This window comes from Tenebrio molitor, chromosome 8 (assembly GCF_963966145.1).
Source record: "Tenebrio molitor chromosome 8, icTenMoli1.1, whole genome shotgun sequence".
In the NCBI taxonomy this organism is placed as follows: domain Eukaryota; kingdom Metazoa; phylum Arthropoda; class Insecta; order Coleoptera; family Tenebrionidae; genus Tenebrio; species Tenebrio molitor.
In genome coordinates, this window is record NC_091053.1 from 2,003,206 (window position 1) to 2,020,784 (window position 17,579).

General features: G+C 41.4%; 3 protein-coding genes across 4 annotated transcripts; 2 read left to right on the plus strand and 1 right to left on the minus strand.

The window, feature by feature from the left end:
- The first annotated feature begins 279 nt into the window (after window positions 1-279).
- Window positions 280-14,605, plus strand: shi (dynamin-1 shibire). Of its 2 annotated transcripts, XM_069057031.1 has the most exons (15): window positions 280-917; window positions 1,169-1,242; window positions 6,136-6,285; window positions 6,348-6,551; window positions 6,941-7,343; window positions 7,889-8,234; window positions 8,284-8,441; window positions 8,493-8,790; window positions 8,845-8,964; window positions 10,139-10,153; window positions 10,695-10,904; window positions 10,958-11,204; window positions 11,310-11,454; window positions 12,245-12,367; window positions 14,192-14,605. In XM_069057031.1, exons 1-15 carry the CDS (start codon window positions 754-756, stop codon window positions 14,253-14,255), a joined length of 2,721 nt encoding a protein of 906 aa, XP_068913132.1. In that variant the 5' UTR covers window positions 280-753; the 3' UTR covers window positions 14,256-14,605. The 2 variants fall into 2 exon arrangements, with proteins under 2 accessions (XP_068913132.1, XP_068913133.1); XM_069057032.1 differs by lacking the exon at window positions 10,139-10,153 and having other exon boundaries at window positions 283-917.
- A 73-nt stretch (window positions 14,606-14,678) lies between these two features.
- ND-ASHI (NADH:ubiquinone oxidoreductase subunit ASHI) lies at window positions 14,679-15,383 on the minus strand. Its single transcript, XM_069057034.1, has 3 exons — window positions 15,247-15,383; window positions 14,977-15,197; window positions 14,679-14,930 (listed from the first exon to the last, which is right to left on the minus strand). The coding sequence occupies exons 1-3, from the start codon at window positions 15,326-15,328 to the stop codon at window positions 14,712-14,714; spliced, it is 522 nt and encodes a 173-aa protein (XP_068913135.1). The 5' UTR covers window positions 15,329-15,383; the 3' UTR covers window positions 14,679-14,711.
- A 141-nt stretch (window positions 15,384-15,524) lies between these two features.
- cm (AP-3 complex subunit carmine) lies at window positions 15,525-17,266 on the plus strand. Its single transcript, XM_069057033.1, has 7 exons — window positions 15,525-15,683; window positions 15,734-15,965; window positions 16,014-16,073; window positions 16,121-16,242; window positions 16,291-16,450; window positions 16,501-16,953; window positions 17,005-17,266. Exons 1-7 carry the CDS (start codon window positions 15,649-15,651, stop codon window positions 17,188-17,190), a joined length of 1,248 nt encoding a protein of 415 aa, XP_068913134.1. The 5' UTR covers window positions 15,525-15,648; the 3' UTR covers window positions 17,191-17,266.
- Window positions 17,267-17,579: the final 313 nt, after the last annotated feature.

The window sequence follows — 17,579 nt, forward strand, 5'->3', positions numbered from 1 at the left end:
TATCCCTAAGTGATAAACAATATAATTATAAATAAATTATGTGGAAAAAGTTGTAAATAGACATTTTATGCCAACATAAGAAACCAATTTCCCCAGTTCTGTAATTATATTTCTTCTCAAGATTAGACTCTTATCATTAGTACATAGTACAGGTAATGGCAACAGTTTTTATATGGATCGTGACATATTTCTATAAATCTGATAAGATAAATCGAAGTTTCAGTTTCGAGTGTGATTACTGTGATTATGGTGTCATTTAAACTATTTAGTAGAACATGAATCATCATTGGCGTCACAGTTGTCGACAGTCGTCGAGCTAACAGATAAATAAATTTGGCTGTTGAAATTCCTCCTCTCTCCAACCAAATTTTTGTGATAAACTCAACAAGTCTTCGTCCATATTTTAAAATGTCACTGTTATGCAACCAATAAAACATAAAATCCCCACGCGCATGTGCCGCTGTATTGATATCGGTGACAATTTTGAACCGTTGGTCCGTATTGTACACTTTTGACGTTATTTTCGCCTAGAAACTTCACTTATCAGCATTAATCTGTGCGTTATCTCTGCAGACGAAGATAAATCAAAAGCTGTGCCCCGACAAGTGTGAAAATTGCGTCCGATTCGCGATTCCAAATGGATGAGTCATGCGCGTTCAGTTATTATTCGGCCATGTTCGTTGGTATACATTGGTAGAGTGGTGAAGTTGAATTCTTGTTTTCGAGGGACATACGCTCAGTTCCGGCCTAAAAATGTCCGGAAACCTAGGGATGGAGCAGCTTATTCCCATCGTGAATAAGCTGCAAGACGCTTTTACTCAACTGGGGGTCCACATGACGTTGGATCTGCCCCAGATCGCGGTGGTGGGCGGACAGTCCGCTGGAAAGAGCTCCGTCTTGGAGAACTTCGTCGGCAGGTGAGTCCCCAAGCCCCTTCTCGCACGCGCCCGGTGCGGCCCCCATGCCCCCCTGGGGCGACTCCCGTCTCCACCAAATCCCGACGAGGAACTGCGTGAGTCACTAATTGCAAGGGGGTTTGACTGTGTAATTGTTTTGGTTGACGTCACGGTTTTTGCTTTGTGCTCCTGACTTTCCTGTGTGGGTTGGTGGATATTGATTTTTAAATAATTTTGATAACAAGTTGAATGACACACTATCTTTCTTGCAGGGACTTCCTTCCTAGGGGATCCGGAATCGTCACACGTAGGCCGCTCATCTTACAACTGATCACTTCCACCTCCGGTAAGCTAAGCCCCAAAAACCAATACCCAAAAAAAGCTAGCGCCCACGGTTTATCAACCATTCAATTGATTAACCCACACGGCGGTCACAACCGTGATAGCAAACATGGGGGCCCAATCAAATCACAATTATTTTTCGTCTGTGTGGCAGCATTGCCTTCAAAAGTCATCATTCTTTTAAAAACAAGAAGGCTGTGTTTTCATTTTTCAAAGTTGCCTGCAATGAACACAGACATTTTGAACTGTCAATCTCATCATTAATACCCCAATTACAATGTTATCAATTAATTATTCCAGTTGTACAGATTTCCAGCAGATTAATTAATATTGTGTTCCCTTTAACAATTCCACCCAAGAAGTTCCCACTTGATGTAAGTTTTGATTTGATCAATTTAACACAAAACAAGATTTAATTGCGTAATCACTTTATTTGCGTTGTCCTTGCGGAGGTTGGTCATGCATCAACAAAAAAATGTAAGAAAGGTCTTTAACAAGCTTGTCGTTTCGATGCTGCACCAAGTTTTGTAACAATTTGGAATGTAACACACTTAGGGAATACAAATAAACCCAAACCTCCAAATTTAAACCGTTTTCGTTTTTGTTTAAAGTAGAGGCAATAAACGCGTTGATTTATTGTCGCCGTGATTAACAACTCGCCCTCATGATTGTTATCATTTTTCCAAGTGCGCCATTTGATTGTGCCACAAAAATTCAATCAATACACTCGACAAAGGTTGTTTCTCATTAGACAATTAAGGCGGTGCCAAGTTGACTTATTCCCAAATAAGCACCGCTCGTATCGGTGTATAAACAGGTGTGCTAAAGTAAATTGTAATTCGATTGATTCCTTGCGAGTCGTATCTGCGCCTAATGTGTCCATCCTGTAGCGCACGTTGTTTTTTTTCCTTTGGAACGGTTCCAGTTGGATTGATTTTCAATATGACAAAAACGCTGTAGGTTCATCGGACGACTTCACAAATAGAGTACAAAGTTTGAACGAGCACTTTTCGACATTTGATTTGTGACTTGGAGGGAAAAGTCGCGATTTCGTAATTGTTTGAAAAGCGCAATCATCGGTGAAGATAAAAATCTGTGGAGATTTCGTGTCCGATACGTTCTACGTTAAACACGAATTAGTACAGCGGGGTCGGGTTTAAAGTAATTGCGGTTTTAACTGGCGGATTGGGTGGTGAATGCGCTCTTTGTTCTGCAGTTTTGTTAAAAACGACGGCGCCGAACATAATTCGAGGAGGAAGTCGATTTTATTTGGTTTTGCTGGAAGATTTGTTGTGGGTTTTAAAATGAATCGGTGTTGTCGATAATTTGTCGATTAGCAAGAGGCGGCACAGCATTCAGGAAGTTTGTTCCTAATGAGAGTAGGGAATGTCGCAACGCGAGGATGGGTGCTCTCAAGCAGAAATAGTTAATGTCTGTTGCGTCAGACAGCGAAAAGGAAAACTGTAATAATGGGATTGTGCATGAATTTTACAAAATGTGAAATCGTGCCGGCGCCAGACCAAAAAGAAATCAAATTGCTTGACGGGCAGGATGTTGTTAGTCTTGCGGCTCCCCAAGACTAAGAATGTGGCGCAAACGCAACAAACAATTAAATTGTGGATGTTTTTTTACAACAAAAACAAGAGTTATTCAACCGTAGATAGTACACGTTCAGTTTTTGGCAAGTGTTATTCAATGAGAACATCACAAGACTCGAGATTGGACCTGTTCGAGTGATTGAGTTTTATATTTTTTCGTTGCAAACAAGGAAAAAGTCGTGGTGGCGCCACACGAGAAAAACGTTGTGATTTTTTTCCACGCGACCGCTTGACAACGATGAGAATCCTTAAAAGGACATCCATGACGGCCACTCGCTCTAACGAAATAAATGAAATGTTTGGCATAATTTTGATGCGAGATGTGCCAACAGGAAATTAAAGTTACGTCGAGTGTGTGGAGAAAGGATGGGATGGAGTTAACGTCGACGAAAGTTGGTCGGGGGGGTTCGAGAATATTAAGAAAATCGTAAAGTTTGTTTTGGGATCTTGTCGGTACCACTGTCAGCTTGTTTTTTTCGTATATGATTTGTTCCAGTTTGAGAATAGAATTCTCTGGTTGTTGACCTATGACTTTATAGAAGTATAATACGGAGGTTGGTTTGCAGATATTTTGTTGCATTTTTTGGAACAATATTTTATTTTGTTTGACCTTCTAGAAAAGGTAAACAAAAATGTATGATGGATTTAGTTTCTCGTAAAAGTTGGTTTGTCCTTAACAAAAATACAGTCGTAATTTTAAGACTGTATTAATGTAAATAAAGAATATTTCAAGTACAGTAGAAAATATTTTTCGAAGCTCCGAAAGTTGTCATTCAGAGAATAGAATACAGTACGACAACTTTTTTTAACAAAACTATTTTATGCGTGTAGTAAAAAAATACATAAGTGAGATTTAGTGGCAATGACAATGTCACCCAAAAGAAATTTAACTACTGTCTTATTGCCAGAGACCCAACTTCCAAAATTGAACGTGATTTACGACGCTTATCTAATCTCCTCGTATCCTCGAAGAAATGTAAAGAATTCGTATTCCAAACGAATCTATACAATTCAAAGTTTTATGGAATCATTTCCGGATGAAGCACAAAACATGCTTTTGTTGTTTAGCTTCATGACCCTTTTTCTGTGTTTTTTCTTTTATCTATTTAAACTCCCTAAATCATCATCCCAAACCAAATTTCTTCTCACTCCATCAGACAAAAAAATAAATCATCGCAATACATTTCGGCTCTCTGTCATTTCGAACTCTTTCTCCAGTTTTTCTCTCATATACTCCTCTGTTTGCATTGATTTTATTTTTTTGACGTGGATTAATTTATTTTCGTATTTGTGTTGCTTTTTGTGTTGTCGTATTAATGGAAATTTCTTTTTGGCAATAAATTTGTTATTGGCGATTCCAGCAACAGTGAGACATCTGGTGTGTATTCTATGAACTAATTATAAGGCATACGCAAGTCGGTGACTATTCAATTCGACATAAACCGGATCGAGCGGGAGTATGATTCACAATTTCTCAACAGTGGCGCCCCCAACGGTAGCCGAAATCGCCAATTACCATTACTCATTTTCCCGTTCCAAATCCTCGGCGGAAACGAAATCGGCAACAAAACTCTTTACATCTTCAGTGCAATTATTTTTCCACCTCGTTCTAATGTTTTCAAAATGAAATATCAGATCTCCACATCATTCTCAGACAAAATTCTGGAGGAGGTAATTAGTAATTATAGAAAGGAAAAGCATTATGGAATAACAAAAGAAAAAAAAATCTGCGAAGACGTGAAATGAAAATTGTAACAATTCATTCTTTCATTTTTTAAGAAAATTTGCAGCTGTGTTGTCAACACTTGAATGTTTTTTGATTATCGTAATTGAAAAAAGGGTGTTTTTTTTTGTCTAACGAGGCGTTTAATAGTTATTTGTACAACTAGTAATGAAAGTCATAGTTTTTTTCACGATTTTGCAAGCAATGAAGTGAAAAACGAGACATTCATAACGTGTTGTACACACTATTTTTTTGCATATCGATGTAAGTTGAGAAATTTGGTCCAAAAGGATTTATGAAAAATTACAAAAAAAAAAAATAGGTATGCTTTGACAATCATCTCCAAGGAAATGGAAAAAAATGATACAAAAAAGTACAACTTTCACTACGATTTTGCGTGTAAAAAAGTGCCACTTTCATTACGAATGCAAAAATAGTTATTTGTGGATCAAGGCCAAAAAGTGCATCTTTTTCGTCCGAGTCTGAGTTTTCTGGCCGAGGCGCAGCCGAGGATAAACACTTTTTGGCAGAGGTGCACATTAAATTTTTTAGGCCACCGCACGAATTAAAGCAAGACATCCAAAAAAATACAAATTTATTTTGTATCTACCTTTTTCAAATAAATAAATTTATTAATACATATTAACAATTTTTTTATAGTATTAGTACATATTTGTTATCAGCTTGCTAACAAATTATTTATTTTGTATCTACCTTTTTCAAATATGTAAATAAATTTATATTAACAATTTTTTGTATAGTATTTATCAGCTTGCTAACAAATCTGGAAATTTACTATTTGCAATACAATTACTTGTTTACATAATTTATGGTGATGGGACAATTATCGGTTTTGTCGGTTTCGTTGCTAACTTACTAAACAGACCAACAGATGGCGCCACGGTCAGCGTCCGAAAAAGAGTTACTTTTCGTCCGCTTGTGAGTACGTAAAATTACCGTTTTCATTAAGGGTGCCCAAAAAAATAATTTCAGACGCTCTATTTTATTTGAAAAACGAGTTGCTTTCATTTTCTTTTAGTTTGAACGAAAGCAGACAAGTTGACTAGCTCGAGCGACAAATATCATGTCGAATATGTTTGTTGGAAATGATTACGAATTAATTTTTGTTATTAAAACATTTTGGTTTGTTCGAACCAACCGAATTAATAAAGAATGCACTTGTGTCAATAAAAATTCAGTGGAGCGAAATATTCTGGCTGGATTTAATTAAAATTAATATCTTTGACGAGACGACTTCATATTTTCCAATTAAATTGCGATCTCCCATCATTCAGGGTAAAAATAAACTAGTTTTTACCAACCCCGACCGTTTCCACAGTTCGTGCCATTATTTAGTTTTCCAGCGTGTCCAGTATCATTCTCGATAAATAAATAAAAGTCCTATTTTTAACCATTACCCGTCCGTCTGTTTGCCGAACTTTGTGTTATAATTTGAAAATTAAACTGACACTCTAAAAGAGACAAATAAATTGCGAATTGAATGTGTGCGATGAAGTCGTGAAATGTTATTAAATAGTTCGTAATGAATGGAAAATAATTTGGATTTTTTTTGCAGAGTATGCGGAATTCCTCCATTGCAAAGGTAAAAAATTCGTCGATTTCGACGAGGTCCGCAGGGAGATCGAATCGGAAACGGACCGGGTCACAGGAAACAACAAGGGCATCTCCAACATACCCATCAACTTGAGAGTGTACTCCCCCAACGGCAAGTCGTCACAAAATGACGGTTCGAATGATGTGTTAACGTACAAAATATTTTTTCGACAGTGCTGAACTTAACCCTGATCGATCTGCCGGGTCTCACAAAAGTCCCCATCGGAGATCAACCCGCCGACATAGAACAACAAATTAAGGCCATGATAATGCAGTTCATTAAAAGAGAATCGTGTCTTATCTTGGCCGTGACGCCCGCAAACACCGACCTGGCCAATTCGGATGCTCTCAAGATGGCCAAGGAGGTCGACCTCCAAGGTAAAGAAGGGAACAAGTCATATTTGAGAGAGATAATGAGTTTACCAAGTTTGTTCGGGCGATTAAAAAAATCTATAAATCATGCCGTAAGCGCCAATTACTTCAGCTTTGTCTTTATAAATGAAGATGCTGTAATAAATTGACATTGGCAGTTTTTAGACCGTTCAAAAACACTGAAAATATTTCTACAATCGCAGAGATATTTTCAAAATGAAACAGTCGGTCCGGTTGCGACTCTCAAATGTTTAACAGTTGCCAAACTAGTTTTTTGATAATTAGAACTTGATCGTAACCTACTTACAAGATAGTGAATTAGTTGTTTTTTTGTTTAAGCGTTGACTAAAAAAAAATTCACACATTTCTACATCACGTATATTTTTTATTTGAAGGTATTCGCACCATCGGCGTCATCACGAAGCTGGACCTGATGGACGACGGTACCGACGCCAGGGACATCTTGGAGAACAAGCTCCTGCCGTTGAGGAGGGGCTACATAGGTGTGGTGAACCGTTCGCAGAGAGACATCGAAGGGAGGAAAGACATCAACGCGGCTCTGGCCGCCGAGAGAAAATTCTTCTTGACGCACCCCTCTTACCGCCATATCGCCGACCGATTGGGCACTCCCTACTTGCAGAGGGTGCTCAATCAACAGCTCACCAATCACATCAGGGACACCCTGCCCGGTCTCAGAGACAAATTACAGAAGCAACTGTTGACATTGGAAAAGGACGTCGACCAATTCAAACACTTCAGACCGGACGATCCGGCGATCAAGACGAAGGCGATGTTGCAGTAAGTCGGATGATGATAGGTGGCGCTAGTTACGGTGTGTCGAATGATGAATTAATCGAGATCAGAAGCCACTCCCACCTATTGGTCTAATCCCAGATGGAACACGTGCAGGCGCCGGCTGTGTTACCTTCAGGGGTTTAACGAGCGATCGAAGATAGATTCGTTTGGCGAAAACAAGACCGTTTGAGAATTCGCAACGCGACCTTACTCTAATTATAGGACGCGTCTGTCAGCTGACGGCGCGTTTGAAAGGTGACAAAATGTACTGTCGGGTCAAGTCGAGCAAAATAAATTACGCTCACGGAATTCATTGTTTATGTCCGTCGATCTTTGCGATCTGCGGTAAAAAACAATCGACTTCTTGTAGCCCCGTAGGAGATTGGCGCGTCCTGAGAGGATGCGCTGGGATATTTTGACGAATCAAGATTGATTAAATAACGAAAACCCTTGTGGCAGTGTTGTTAAATAATTTTTTTGGTATTCTTGATGTCTAGAATTCCAGTTGACAGCCCCAAAACTGACTGACTTTTTCTGTGCGTCCCCAGGATGATCCAGCAGCTGCAGACAGACTTCGAGCGTACAATAGAGGGCTCCGGTTCGGCACAAATCAACACGATGGAGCTGTCGGGCGGCGCGAAGATAAACCGTCTGTTCCACGAACGCTTCCCGTTCGAGATCGTGAAGATGGAGTTCGACGAGAAGGAGTTGCGACGAGAGATCGCGTTCGCCATCCGCAACATCCACGGTATTAGGGTGGGTCTGTTCACTCCCGACATGGCGTTCGAGGCCATCGTCAAGAAGCAGATATCCAGACTGAAGGAGCCGTCTTTGAAGTGCGTCGACTTGGTGGTGACCGAACTGTCGAACGTGGTTCGCATCTGCACGGATAAGGTGAGACTGAATCGCCGCCGTAGTACGATAGTGCGACGTGTCATTGCAGATGTCGCGCTACCCACGACTGCGAGAAGAAGCGGAACGCATCATCACCACCCACATAAGACAGCGAGATCAGTACTGCAAGGAACAGCTGTGCCTCCTCATCGACTGCGAGCTGGCGTACATGAACACCAACCACGAGGACTTCATCGGGTTTGCGAAGTGAGTCCCACCGGTTCGAACGCGTCGATCATCTAAATGTCCCTTTTGCAGCGCGCAGAACCAGTCGGAGAACGCGTCCAAGACGGGATCGCGCGGCACACTCGGCAACCAGGTCATCAGAAAAGGGTACATGTGCATTCACAACTTGGGGATCATGAAGGGCGGCTCCAGGGACTACTGGTTCGTCCTCACCTCGGAAAACATCTCCTGGTTCAAGGACGAGGAGGAGCGCGAGAAGAAGTACATGTTGCCGTTGGACGGGCTCAAGCTGAGGGATATCGAGCAGGGGTTCATGTCCAGGAGGCACATGTTCGCTTTGTTCAATCCGGACGGCAGGAACGTCTACAAGGTAGGTGCGCTACGACGTCCGATCGGTTTTCGTTGAACGCTTTCGTCTTTCAAGGACTACAAACAGTTGGAATTGAGTTGCGAGACCTTGGACGAGGTGGATTCGTGGAAGGCATCCTTCCTGAGAGCCGGTGTGTATCCTGAAAAACAAACAGAACAACAAAACGGAGAAGAGGTAATTTTTTGGGTTGTCGCATCCATGTTGCATGATGGTACACGATGTGTCTTGTAGATTAAAAAAAATAAGTGCTATAAATACACACATACACACAGCTTTTTACAGTGGTTCAGAGATAGCGTGGTAAAATGTAAAGTTGACTCGTAGATTGATTCATACAGATCTTGATGTCAGGTGTTAACAGTGTAACAACAAGAGAGCTGTTGGAATTCGATGAATCAATCTACGACTCCACTTTCCTCCGTTACAGCACTACAATTCTTTCACGACACGATGTATACTAGTTCTGAACCAATTCTTACTGTATTTTATTTTCTCTGAACTGTTAATTATGTTACTATTGTTTGTTTAGCAAAATCTATTCTTTTTTTTGTATTTTCCCCGCATTTACAAGGTATAGACACAGAACTGTAAAGACATTTTTTCAGCATATGTATTTTCCTCGACCTGCCGTATTATAACCGGCCTGTTCATTTCATTAAAAATGCATAATGAAAATGTTTCCGAAAAAGAGCCAATTTCCGCCAAGACGGCGCCACAAAACGGGCGCTTCACACTTAAATAATAATTAATGCGCAATATAACAAAAACAAGGAATAAGGAAAAGATTCACGAATTTAATTTAAAAGCAACAAAAAACAAGAGTTTTTTTGACTTCAAAAATTCAAAATGTCATTTGAACGAGAAAAATTCTTGGTGACAAAAACTTACGATGAATAATATCCCTAAAAAGCGCCCGTACACTAGCGCTCTGCGGGGATCACTCAAACTACACTTTTGAACAGGCCGCGTATAATACAGCAGATCGTGGTATTTTCTTTATTAATTAACACTTACACTTGTCGTAATCGATATTAAAAATATTTTGATGTTTTGTTGTCAGAAACCCCGGGCAAGTATTGCGTAAAGAAGTTCACTGACTGGTCAGAATTTTTTTTTGCATTGTATTTCTTTTCAAGATGTTGCACGGCCAAGGTACTTTGTGTCGCGTTGTTACATAACTAGACGTTGTGCAAATCGCAAATTATTTTTGGTCCTGCAACGTACTTGAAGATTTGACGCTGTTTGAATTTTTACATGATTTTTTAACACGAGTTTTTCGCTATACCTTGTGAGTTGATTGCATGTTTACTAACTCCGTGTGTTTGTGTGTTTCGCTTTCCCGCCGCAGGGAGAAAATTATCAGGTTCGTAAGCAAATGGTGACGTCAGGGTTGAATTTATTTGTGGAAATTATGCAAGATGTGGAGAAAAAAAATACGTCCAATGTTGTTTTTACTTACAACTAAATTTCAACCTCACTCTGTGTATCTTAGATCGTTTTGTGGTCGTCACCAATATTTATAGCAATTAGTTTCGACCAAAATATCTCTCGAGATATCTTGGTTTCGACGAAGAGTTGTCAACGAGTTTTCGTGCACTAGGAACTTTTGCTCGTGACGTATGTCAGTTGGTAACACTTCGATTATCACCAGAATTACATTATGACACTGATTTGAATGGAACTCGCACTAAAATAAACTGAAATGTAAATACGTAGAAAATAAATACAATACCTACACCGCACAACACCAAGTTTTCCACAACGGGAATTAAATAATCTCGAATCTGCGGGTTGTAGAGACCAATTCCGGCCGCCATTTTGTTTTGCAAAAATTTTACGTGTGCCACTAGATTTTGACATTTTTAATGGTTGAAGAGGTTTGGTGTTTTTGTTGACGTGTTTAGGCCAGCGGCGAGAACCAGAGCAGTTCCATGGATCCCCAGCTGGAACGTCAGGTCGAGACCATCAGGAACTTGGTCGACAGTTACATGAGAATCGTGACGAAAACGACCAGAGATTTGGTACCAAAAACTATAATGTACATGATCATCAACCACACCAAAGACTTCATCAACGGCGAACTTCTAGCCCACATCTACGCGAGCGGCGACCAGGTCTGTAACCGTCGTTTTCATATCGAAGTGATTGATTGACGCCTGTAATGCAGTCGCAAATGATGGAGGAGGCGCCCGAGGAAGCGCAGAAGCGCGAAGAGATGCTGCGGATGTACCACGCCTGCAAGGAAGCCTTGAGGATCATCGGTGACGTGTCGATGGCGACGGTGTCGACGCCGGTGCCGCCCCCGGTCAAAAACGACTGGTTGGCCAGCGGCCTCGAGAATCCCAGACTGTCGCCGCCTAGTCCCGGCGGGCCCAGGAAGACGGCACCCAACATGGGCCAAGTCGGCACCACAGGTACTGAAACGAGTGGTCGTATAAAATTTGTCGCCAATTATTCTTGAAAAAGACAGCTGCAGCGTTCGAAACGTTTTTTAAATTATTGTTGCTTGTTGATAAAAGGTTCGCTGGGGTCGCGAGCGCCTCCGCCCCCGCCGAGTTCGGGCAGGCCGGCTCCCGCCATACCGAACAGACCAGGAGGAGGAGCCCCTCCGATGCCCCCCGGCAGACCGCAGGGACAAGCTCTGCCCGCCCCCCTCGTCCCAACGTAAGTAGTCATCTAGTAACTAACACTGCTGGAGAAAAAATTTGACAATCGCCTGCACGCGACGACGAAACGGGTGGGGGTGAGAGTCGACGTGCGACGTTTCGTCGTCGGTGCAGAAGATGCACAGCACTGAAAGAATGACCACGGGTCGATCTGAACTTGTGGAATTTGTTTTCAGGAGGCGCTAAGAACATTTAATAATCGTCACTAACCTATTGAGATCACACATTCGATTATTCCGAGCTCAAAATTGAAAGGGCTTAGCAGTTCGTTTTTGCACAGTTGATTTCTTCCGAAACGATCGTTGTTGTTTTTTTTTTGTGTGTCAAGCAGAAGAGCGAAATGAACTGTGCGAAATTAATGAATAACTAGGGTGCTATGTTTGTTACACGCTTTCGCTTATAGTGATGTACGGTGTCTTGTCAAATATTCTGTAAAATGATTGTACATTCAAAGTTGTCCGCTGTGTATTCCTAAATATTATGATGCTTGCGTGCTCACTCTAACACCTTACAGAAAAAAAAATTGGCCATATCAAGTATCAAAATATTTAGAAACAAAAAAGAAAATAATACAAAATTACGACACTGGTCCGGTACAAAATTTTCAACGCGGTATTGTAGACGTTAGTATACAGGGTGTGCGTTTGTCAAATCGAAACACTTGAAAGTGTGACACGCTATACTGCACCCCCTGTATTCTCTCTCGTCGGCTTGGAGCTTGTACGGTGGGGTCGATCGACTCGTTGATGTAAAATGATTTGGGGCTAAGAATTGTCTCTGTGTAACAGTCGTGTTGGGGGCCAAGGACAACAAGGGGGCGTACAAGTGCCCCCTCAGGTGCAGATGGCAGTCGGAAGGGCTGTCACCAATGCTGCTATCAACGAACTCTCCAATGCCTTCAAGTTCCATAAGTAATTTTCAGTTTTTAACACGCTTACCAACTCAATAACAAACATAATACATAATCTCTCTCTCTTTGTACTAACCAACACTTTGTTTGTCGACTCGAATAAGCATCAACGCTAATCCGGAGGCGAACCGTTTGTTGCGATCTTTTTTCTAAACGAAACTCGGCCGGCCCAGATGAAAACGAGCTGAAGCTTCAAGGTCACGCGGGCGACCATCTGTCGAACAGGCACAACTGTCACGTGTTCGCCGTTTTGACAAATGGCCGACGTGTACGAACGTGACGCCACAGCACGGTTCGTTTTTGTCTGGGTCGGCCACCGACAGCTTTCCAAAACTCATGACATATTGTATTTGTAGATTTATTATTTATTTTTACACATTGAGAAAACGTCTCGAACATTCCCCAAAAGTAGTCAGTCACTCGTCGGCGATTTCGCTTTTTCGAGAAACAACCTCCAGAAAGTGACGTTTTTGGAGGGTGCGTCTCGGACGAGACGACAGTAATATTAAGTCTAGTGACAGATCTATAAATTGTTTGATCGTTTTTTAAGTGTCGATGTGCAAAACGCAGACGCACATTAAAGAAAAAATAAGATCTTCCGTGTAGTGTGTATTGAAACCTAACCAAAATGTCTACTCTCTATTCGCTTAAAAAGTATAATACAGCTTTATAAAGTAAAAAATGGAATGAAATCGGTGTTTAATAATCACAAATCATTTGAGGCAAATTTTCTGCACGGTATTAGTTGAGATTTGTTCGCATATCAGTAGTGGGCAGTATAATAGAGGCGCGTCCGCCGCGCCATCTTTCTTTCGATAGAGTGTAGAAAAGACAAATAAGAAACAAAAGACGTAAAACATTTATATAAATAGGTGTCTGTATTAGGAGCAGTCAATTACTGGCGTTTATTACATTCCATTGATCCTAGTGATGTTGCGCAATAGTTATCGTAGTTGTTAAGGGTTTTCAGCTTGCGAAGCAGGATCAGTACAATTGATAAATAACAAACCGAGATTTAAGTATTGATATTTTTATGAGAAAATTTGAAAAGCTATTCTTTTGTAAGATATATTTCTGGATAGCCTATCAAGATATGATTTCGATATGCTTGACAATTCTTGTTGTAATGAATAAATCGTTGTTAAATATTTATAGAGTTAAGTGGCTATTAAACGTGGTAACAAATGAAACATACCTATATGAAGATAACGATACTATACGTCAATGTCATTTATGAAGCAACACATTCTGTAGATAAAGAAGAATTTTAAAATGTTACTTACCTCTCTAAAAAAAACAAAAGCGAAGTGCTCTAGAAACGCAAGCTTTAATTTGTTAATCCTTGTTTTAGACGTCGTTGTTGTACATAAGAATTTGTAATTATCGATAACAGCTCTGAACGTGTTAACATTTTAAAATTATAATAGACAGTGCACCAAAGCACGAATTGTAGTTATTCTGAATGTGTAAATATAGAGGTAATACATGAGTTTTTTTTATTTCGTCGACCCGACCCTCTTCCTCTGTCGGTGGTGGGCTGTACTACGTCTGCTTTCTTTCCTCATGACTGCACAGCGAATGCTCTATCTCTAATCTGTTAAATCTCTAATCAAAGAAGCGCGTTTGCATTCACAGAACTTCCGGCGCACTCCTCTCTCGTCCTTAAACCTCCGATTAACTTTTTGTGCATGTTACGGTAGCTCAAGACAGGTAAGTACGGTTTTGCATTGGAGGTTTAAGGAACGCATCGCATCGCATTTTTTGTGTTTGTTGTTTTTGCGGAACGACAGTCGTAGACTGTTTTTATTTGTTGTGTTGATTTCAGTCGGCCAGTTCCAAACATACCTCCGAGAATACCAGATAGGCCATACCCCGGAAGACCAAACTAAGTCTAGTCAAAATTCAGATTGTGGGACCAACGAGGTTAAACTTACTCAGTGAAATTATTGTAATATTTAAAAAATTGCGTAGTTGCGAGAATTGAACAATGTGATTGTAAATGTAAGGGTTAAAGACTTCTTTATATTGCTTGCGTTGATTGAATTTTTTTTTTTATTATTATTTTGTTGTAACGGCAGTACAATTTGACAGTAATAATTATTGTACCTAGTCTAAATGTATAGTATTACCCCACTTATGTTTCTCCTGAACTAAATTAATTTAATTTTATAAATTCATTCGCTGTACATATAATTGTTAATTTGTACTCTACTTATTTGTAATATATTGTTTATTTTTATTACAGCATTATTTTTAATTTGTGCATGTGATTTCTTTTGTCTTTGGGGCGCACCATCTTCAATAACCACACGTTTCTACCTCAACATTTATTATAACTGTACAAATTATTCTTCTGGCTCAAAAGTGTAGTGTACTTTACCATCTCCAGGGTACTGTCTTGGAGTGAGCGGATGGAACATCTTGAAATTTTCTAGAATAGCATAAACAGCAAAAGTACCAAACATCACTCCCAGGAACTGGAGCCACTGCATCCACATGGGATATCTAAGTTGAGCGCTCACGTTGTACCTGTCCTCCCTCATCAAGTCAAATTCGGCGTGCAGCTGCAAAACACTGCTGAGACCATGTAGATCACAATTTGTCACTTACTGGTTCGTTGAAGTTGCGTTTCAACTCGGGGTTGTCCCAGGGGTAGAACGGGTCTTTGGAGTCGCCGGAAATATTGGGCAGCTCGGGGTAGTCACCGTATCCCATTCCGTCGTTTTGGTAGGGTTTGTACTCAGAAGGGTGCAAGCCGTAGCGTTCCGCCGCTTTGAGCCGTTCCTCCTCGGTTCGGGGGTACAGGCCTGGCTTGTAGTCCTCGTTCCAGTCTGAGGGGCGAAATTACATAACTGGAGAGAGGTTATGTGAAGGACTTACGGTGGCGAATCGCTGTGGCCAACACGGGGTTGGTTCGCAAGCAGAATCGAGCTAGTTTAGCCGATTTTATCAGCGAAGACATGATTATTTGCCCCTTTTTACTCCGACTAAAATACCACAAATGACAGTTGTTTTGACATCTGTCATTTGGCAACCGTTCAACGGTAAAATGCAAAGAAAGACTCATCATTAATTTTTTTATAAATAGAAATTCTTTAAAACAATCAAAATTTTGAATATCTAAGTCACTCTTAAAATCTGCAAAACAGGCTACGAATTATTTTCTGTCTCATCCTTGCTGTTCGAAATTTTGGATTTTTTTCCCAGTGTGGCAAAACTGTAACAACAACGAAACGTCAGATATGTCAGTACAGTGACCCTAACCTCAAAAACATATTAGCAATGATTCACAGTTTGTTTATTATAAACTCTTCGGGGTGAGTTGTCGTCGCTCTCACCGACTCTTTCTCTACAAAAAGTGTTTCAGTGATGTGTTCCTTGAAAAGCACTGGCGCAGCGTCATATCTAGGTCGGTATGTGATTATTATTTGGAGGCCCAAAGGGCCAACCCCAACGATATAGCACCCGTGATAGCGACCCCACACCACTACTTAATATCGGTACAACGAGGGGGCGTCAGTTTTGTCGCGGTCTGCATGGAAGAGATCCCGCCGCTTTTCGTCATAGAATTTTTGCATCGCGTTGTAGACACATTCCAAGTAAGTCACAGTAAGCGCCGTACGTCCCGTTCAGTGTTGTCGTTTCAGGACTATTTTTCCGACTGCACAGAGTCCATAATCAAAGAGAATTACGTCGTGATTTATGAGGTAAGATCTGATTGAGAATTATCAATCAAATAATACAAAAAAACTAGCTTTTAGATGAAATGTTAGATAATGGGTTTCCTTTGGCGACGGAGAGCAACATTCTGAAGGAATTGATCAAGCCACCGAATATCCTAAGGACTATTGCGAATACCGTGACGGGAAAAACAAAGTGCGTTGTTCTGTTGTTGTTTTGATTTTTTTAACTGTATTGTTTCAGCGTGAGTGGAGTGTTGCCAACTGGTCAACTCTCAAACATTCCTTGGCGACGCACCGGTGTCAAATACACCAACAATGAAGCCTACTTCGACGTGATAGAAGAAGTGGACGCGATCATAGACAAATCCGGTGCTACGGTATTCGCGGAGATCCAAGGCTACGTAAGACCCCCACGCCCCCTCTTCCATCTGTCAATTTTTCGTCCCCCCAGATCGACTGTTGCATAAAACTGAGCGGCATGCCCGACCTGACGCTCTCCTTCATGAACCCCCGCCTCTTCGACGACGTTAGCTTCCACCCGTGCGTCCGCTTCAAGAGATGGGAGGCCGAACGAGTCCTCTCCTTCATCCCTCCCGACGGCAATTTCCGCCTCATCTCGTACCACATCAGTAGCCAGAGCGTCGTGGCGATCCCCATCTACGTCCGCCACAATCTCTCGATCAAGACCGGAGAACAAGGCCGACTGGATCTGACGGTGGGGCCCAAACAGACTCTGGGACGGACGGTGGAAGGGGTGAAAATCGAGGTACTGATGCCGAAATGCATCCTGAACTGCGTCCTCACGGCCAACCAGGGGAAGTACAACTTCGATCCGGTGTCGAAGATCTTGCACTGGGACATCGGGAGGATAGACGTGACGAAGTTGCCCAACATCAGAGGCAGCGTACGTAGAATGCGATAGGGGTTGCCGTAAAAGTGCATTTTACAATTGCAGGTTTCCATCGCGAGCGGTTCCAACACCGCCGAGATAAATCCCTCGATTAATGTGCATTTTACCATCAATCAGCTGGCCGTAAGCGGATTGAAAGTCAACAGACTGGACATGTACGGAGAGAAGTACAAGCCTTTTAAAGGAGTCAAGTATATTACGAAAGCCGGACGGTTCCAAATAAGAATGTAACGACGTTTCGAACGGTGCAATTTATACGTTACATCTGTGTTTTAAGTTAATCAACCTCATCAACAGTCTAAATGTTTACGTTTGTTTTTTTATTGCCTGATTACATGATTAAACAAGGTCGTGCCCGTACAAGTTTACAGTTTGTTTCATAACAAACCGGACAAAGCTCCGCTTGTTGGAGCAAAGAGGTGTGTGGCGCACGCGCTGACCGAGAAGTGTCACCTGTTGAGCGATTTCCTGCGCGGCCAGATGAACAGGATCAAATAACTCGTTCCGTGGAAGTCGTATCCGGCTCCGGTGGTTTTGATAAAATACTTTATAGATAGAATGCAAGCGTTGCGTTAGCGAAAGATTTCACTGATTGGATCGGGTGTCGCTGAAGTGGAAAT

Bases quoted from the DNA above. Each gene is read 5' to 3' on its own strand.
- shi (XM_069057031.1), top strand. From the start codon at position 754: ATGTCCGGAAACCTAGGGATGGAGCAGCTTATTCCCATCGTGAATAAG. The intron at 6,552-6,940 runs GTAAAGAAGGGA...TTTTATTTGAAG, and splicing joins CAAGGAGGTCGACCTCCAAG to GTATTCGCACCATCGGCGTC. The intron at 10,905-10,957 runs GTCTGTAACCGT...CCTGTAATGCAG, and splicing joins TCTACGCGAGCGGCGACCAG to TCGCAAATGATGGAGGAGGC.
- ND-ASHI (XM_069057034.1), bottom strand. From the start codon at position 15,328: ATGTCTTCGCTGATAAAATCGGCTAAACTAGCTCGATTCTGCTTGCGA. The intron at 15,198-15,246 runs GTAAGTCCTTCA...TTCGCCCCTCAG, and splicing joins GGCCACAGCGATTCGCCACC to ACTGGAACGAGGACTACAAG. The intron at 14,931-14,976 runs GTAAGTGACAAA...AGTGTTTTGCAG, and splicing joins AACGCAACTTCAACGAACCA to CTGCACGCCGAATTTGACTT.
- cm (XM_069057033.1), top strand. From the start codon at position 15,649: ATGATTCACAGTTTGTTTATTATAAACTCTTCGGG. The intron at 15,684-15,733 runs GTGAGTTGTCGT...AAAGTGTTTCAG, and splicing joins TTTATTATAAACTCTTCGGG to TGATGTGTTCCTTGAAAAGC. The intron at 16,451-16,500 runs GTAAGACCCCCA...TCGTCCCCCCAG, and splicing joins TCGCGGAGATCCAAGGCTAC to ATCGACTGTTGCATAAAACT.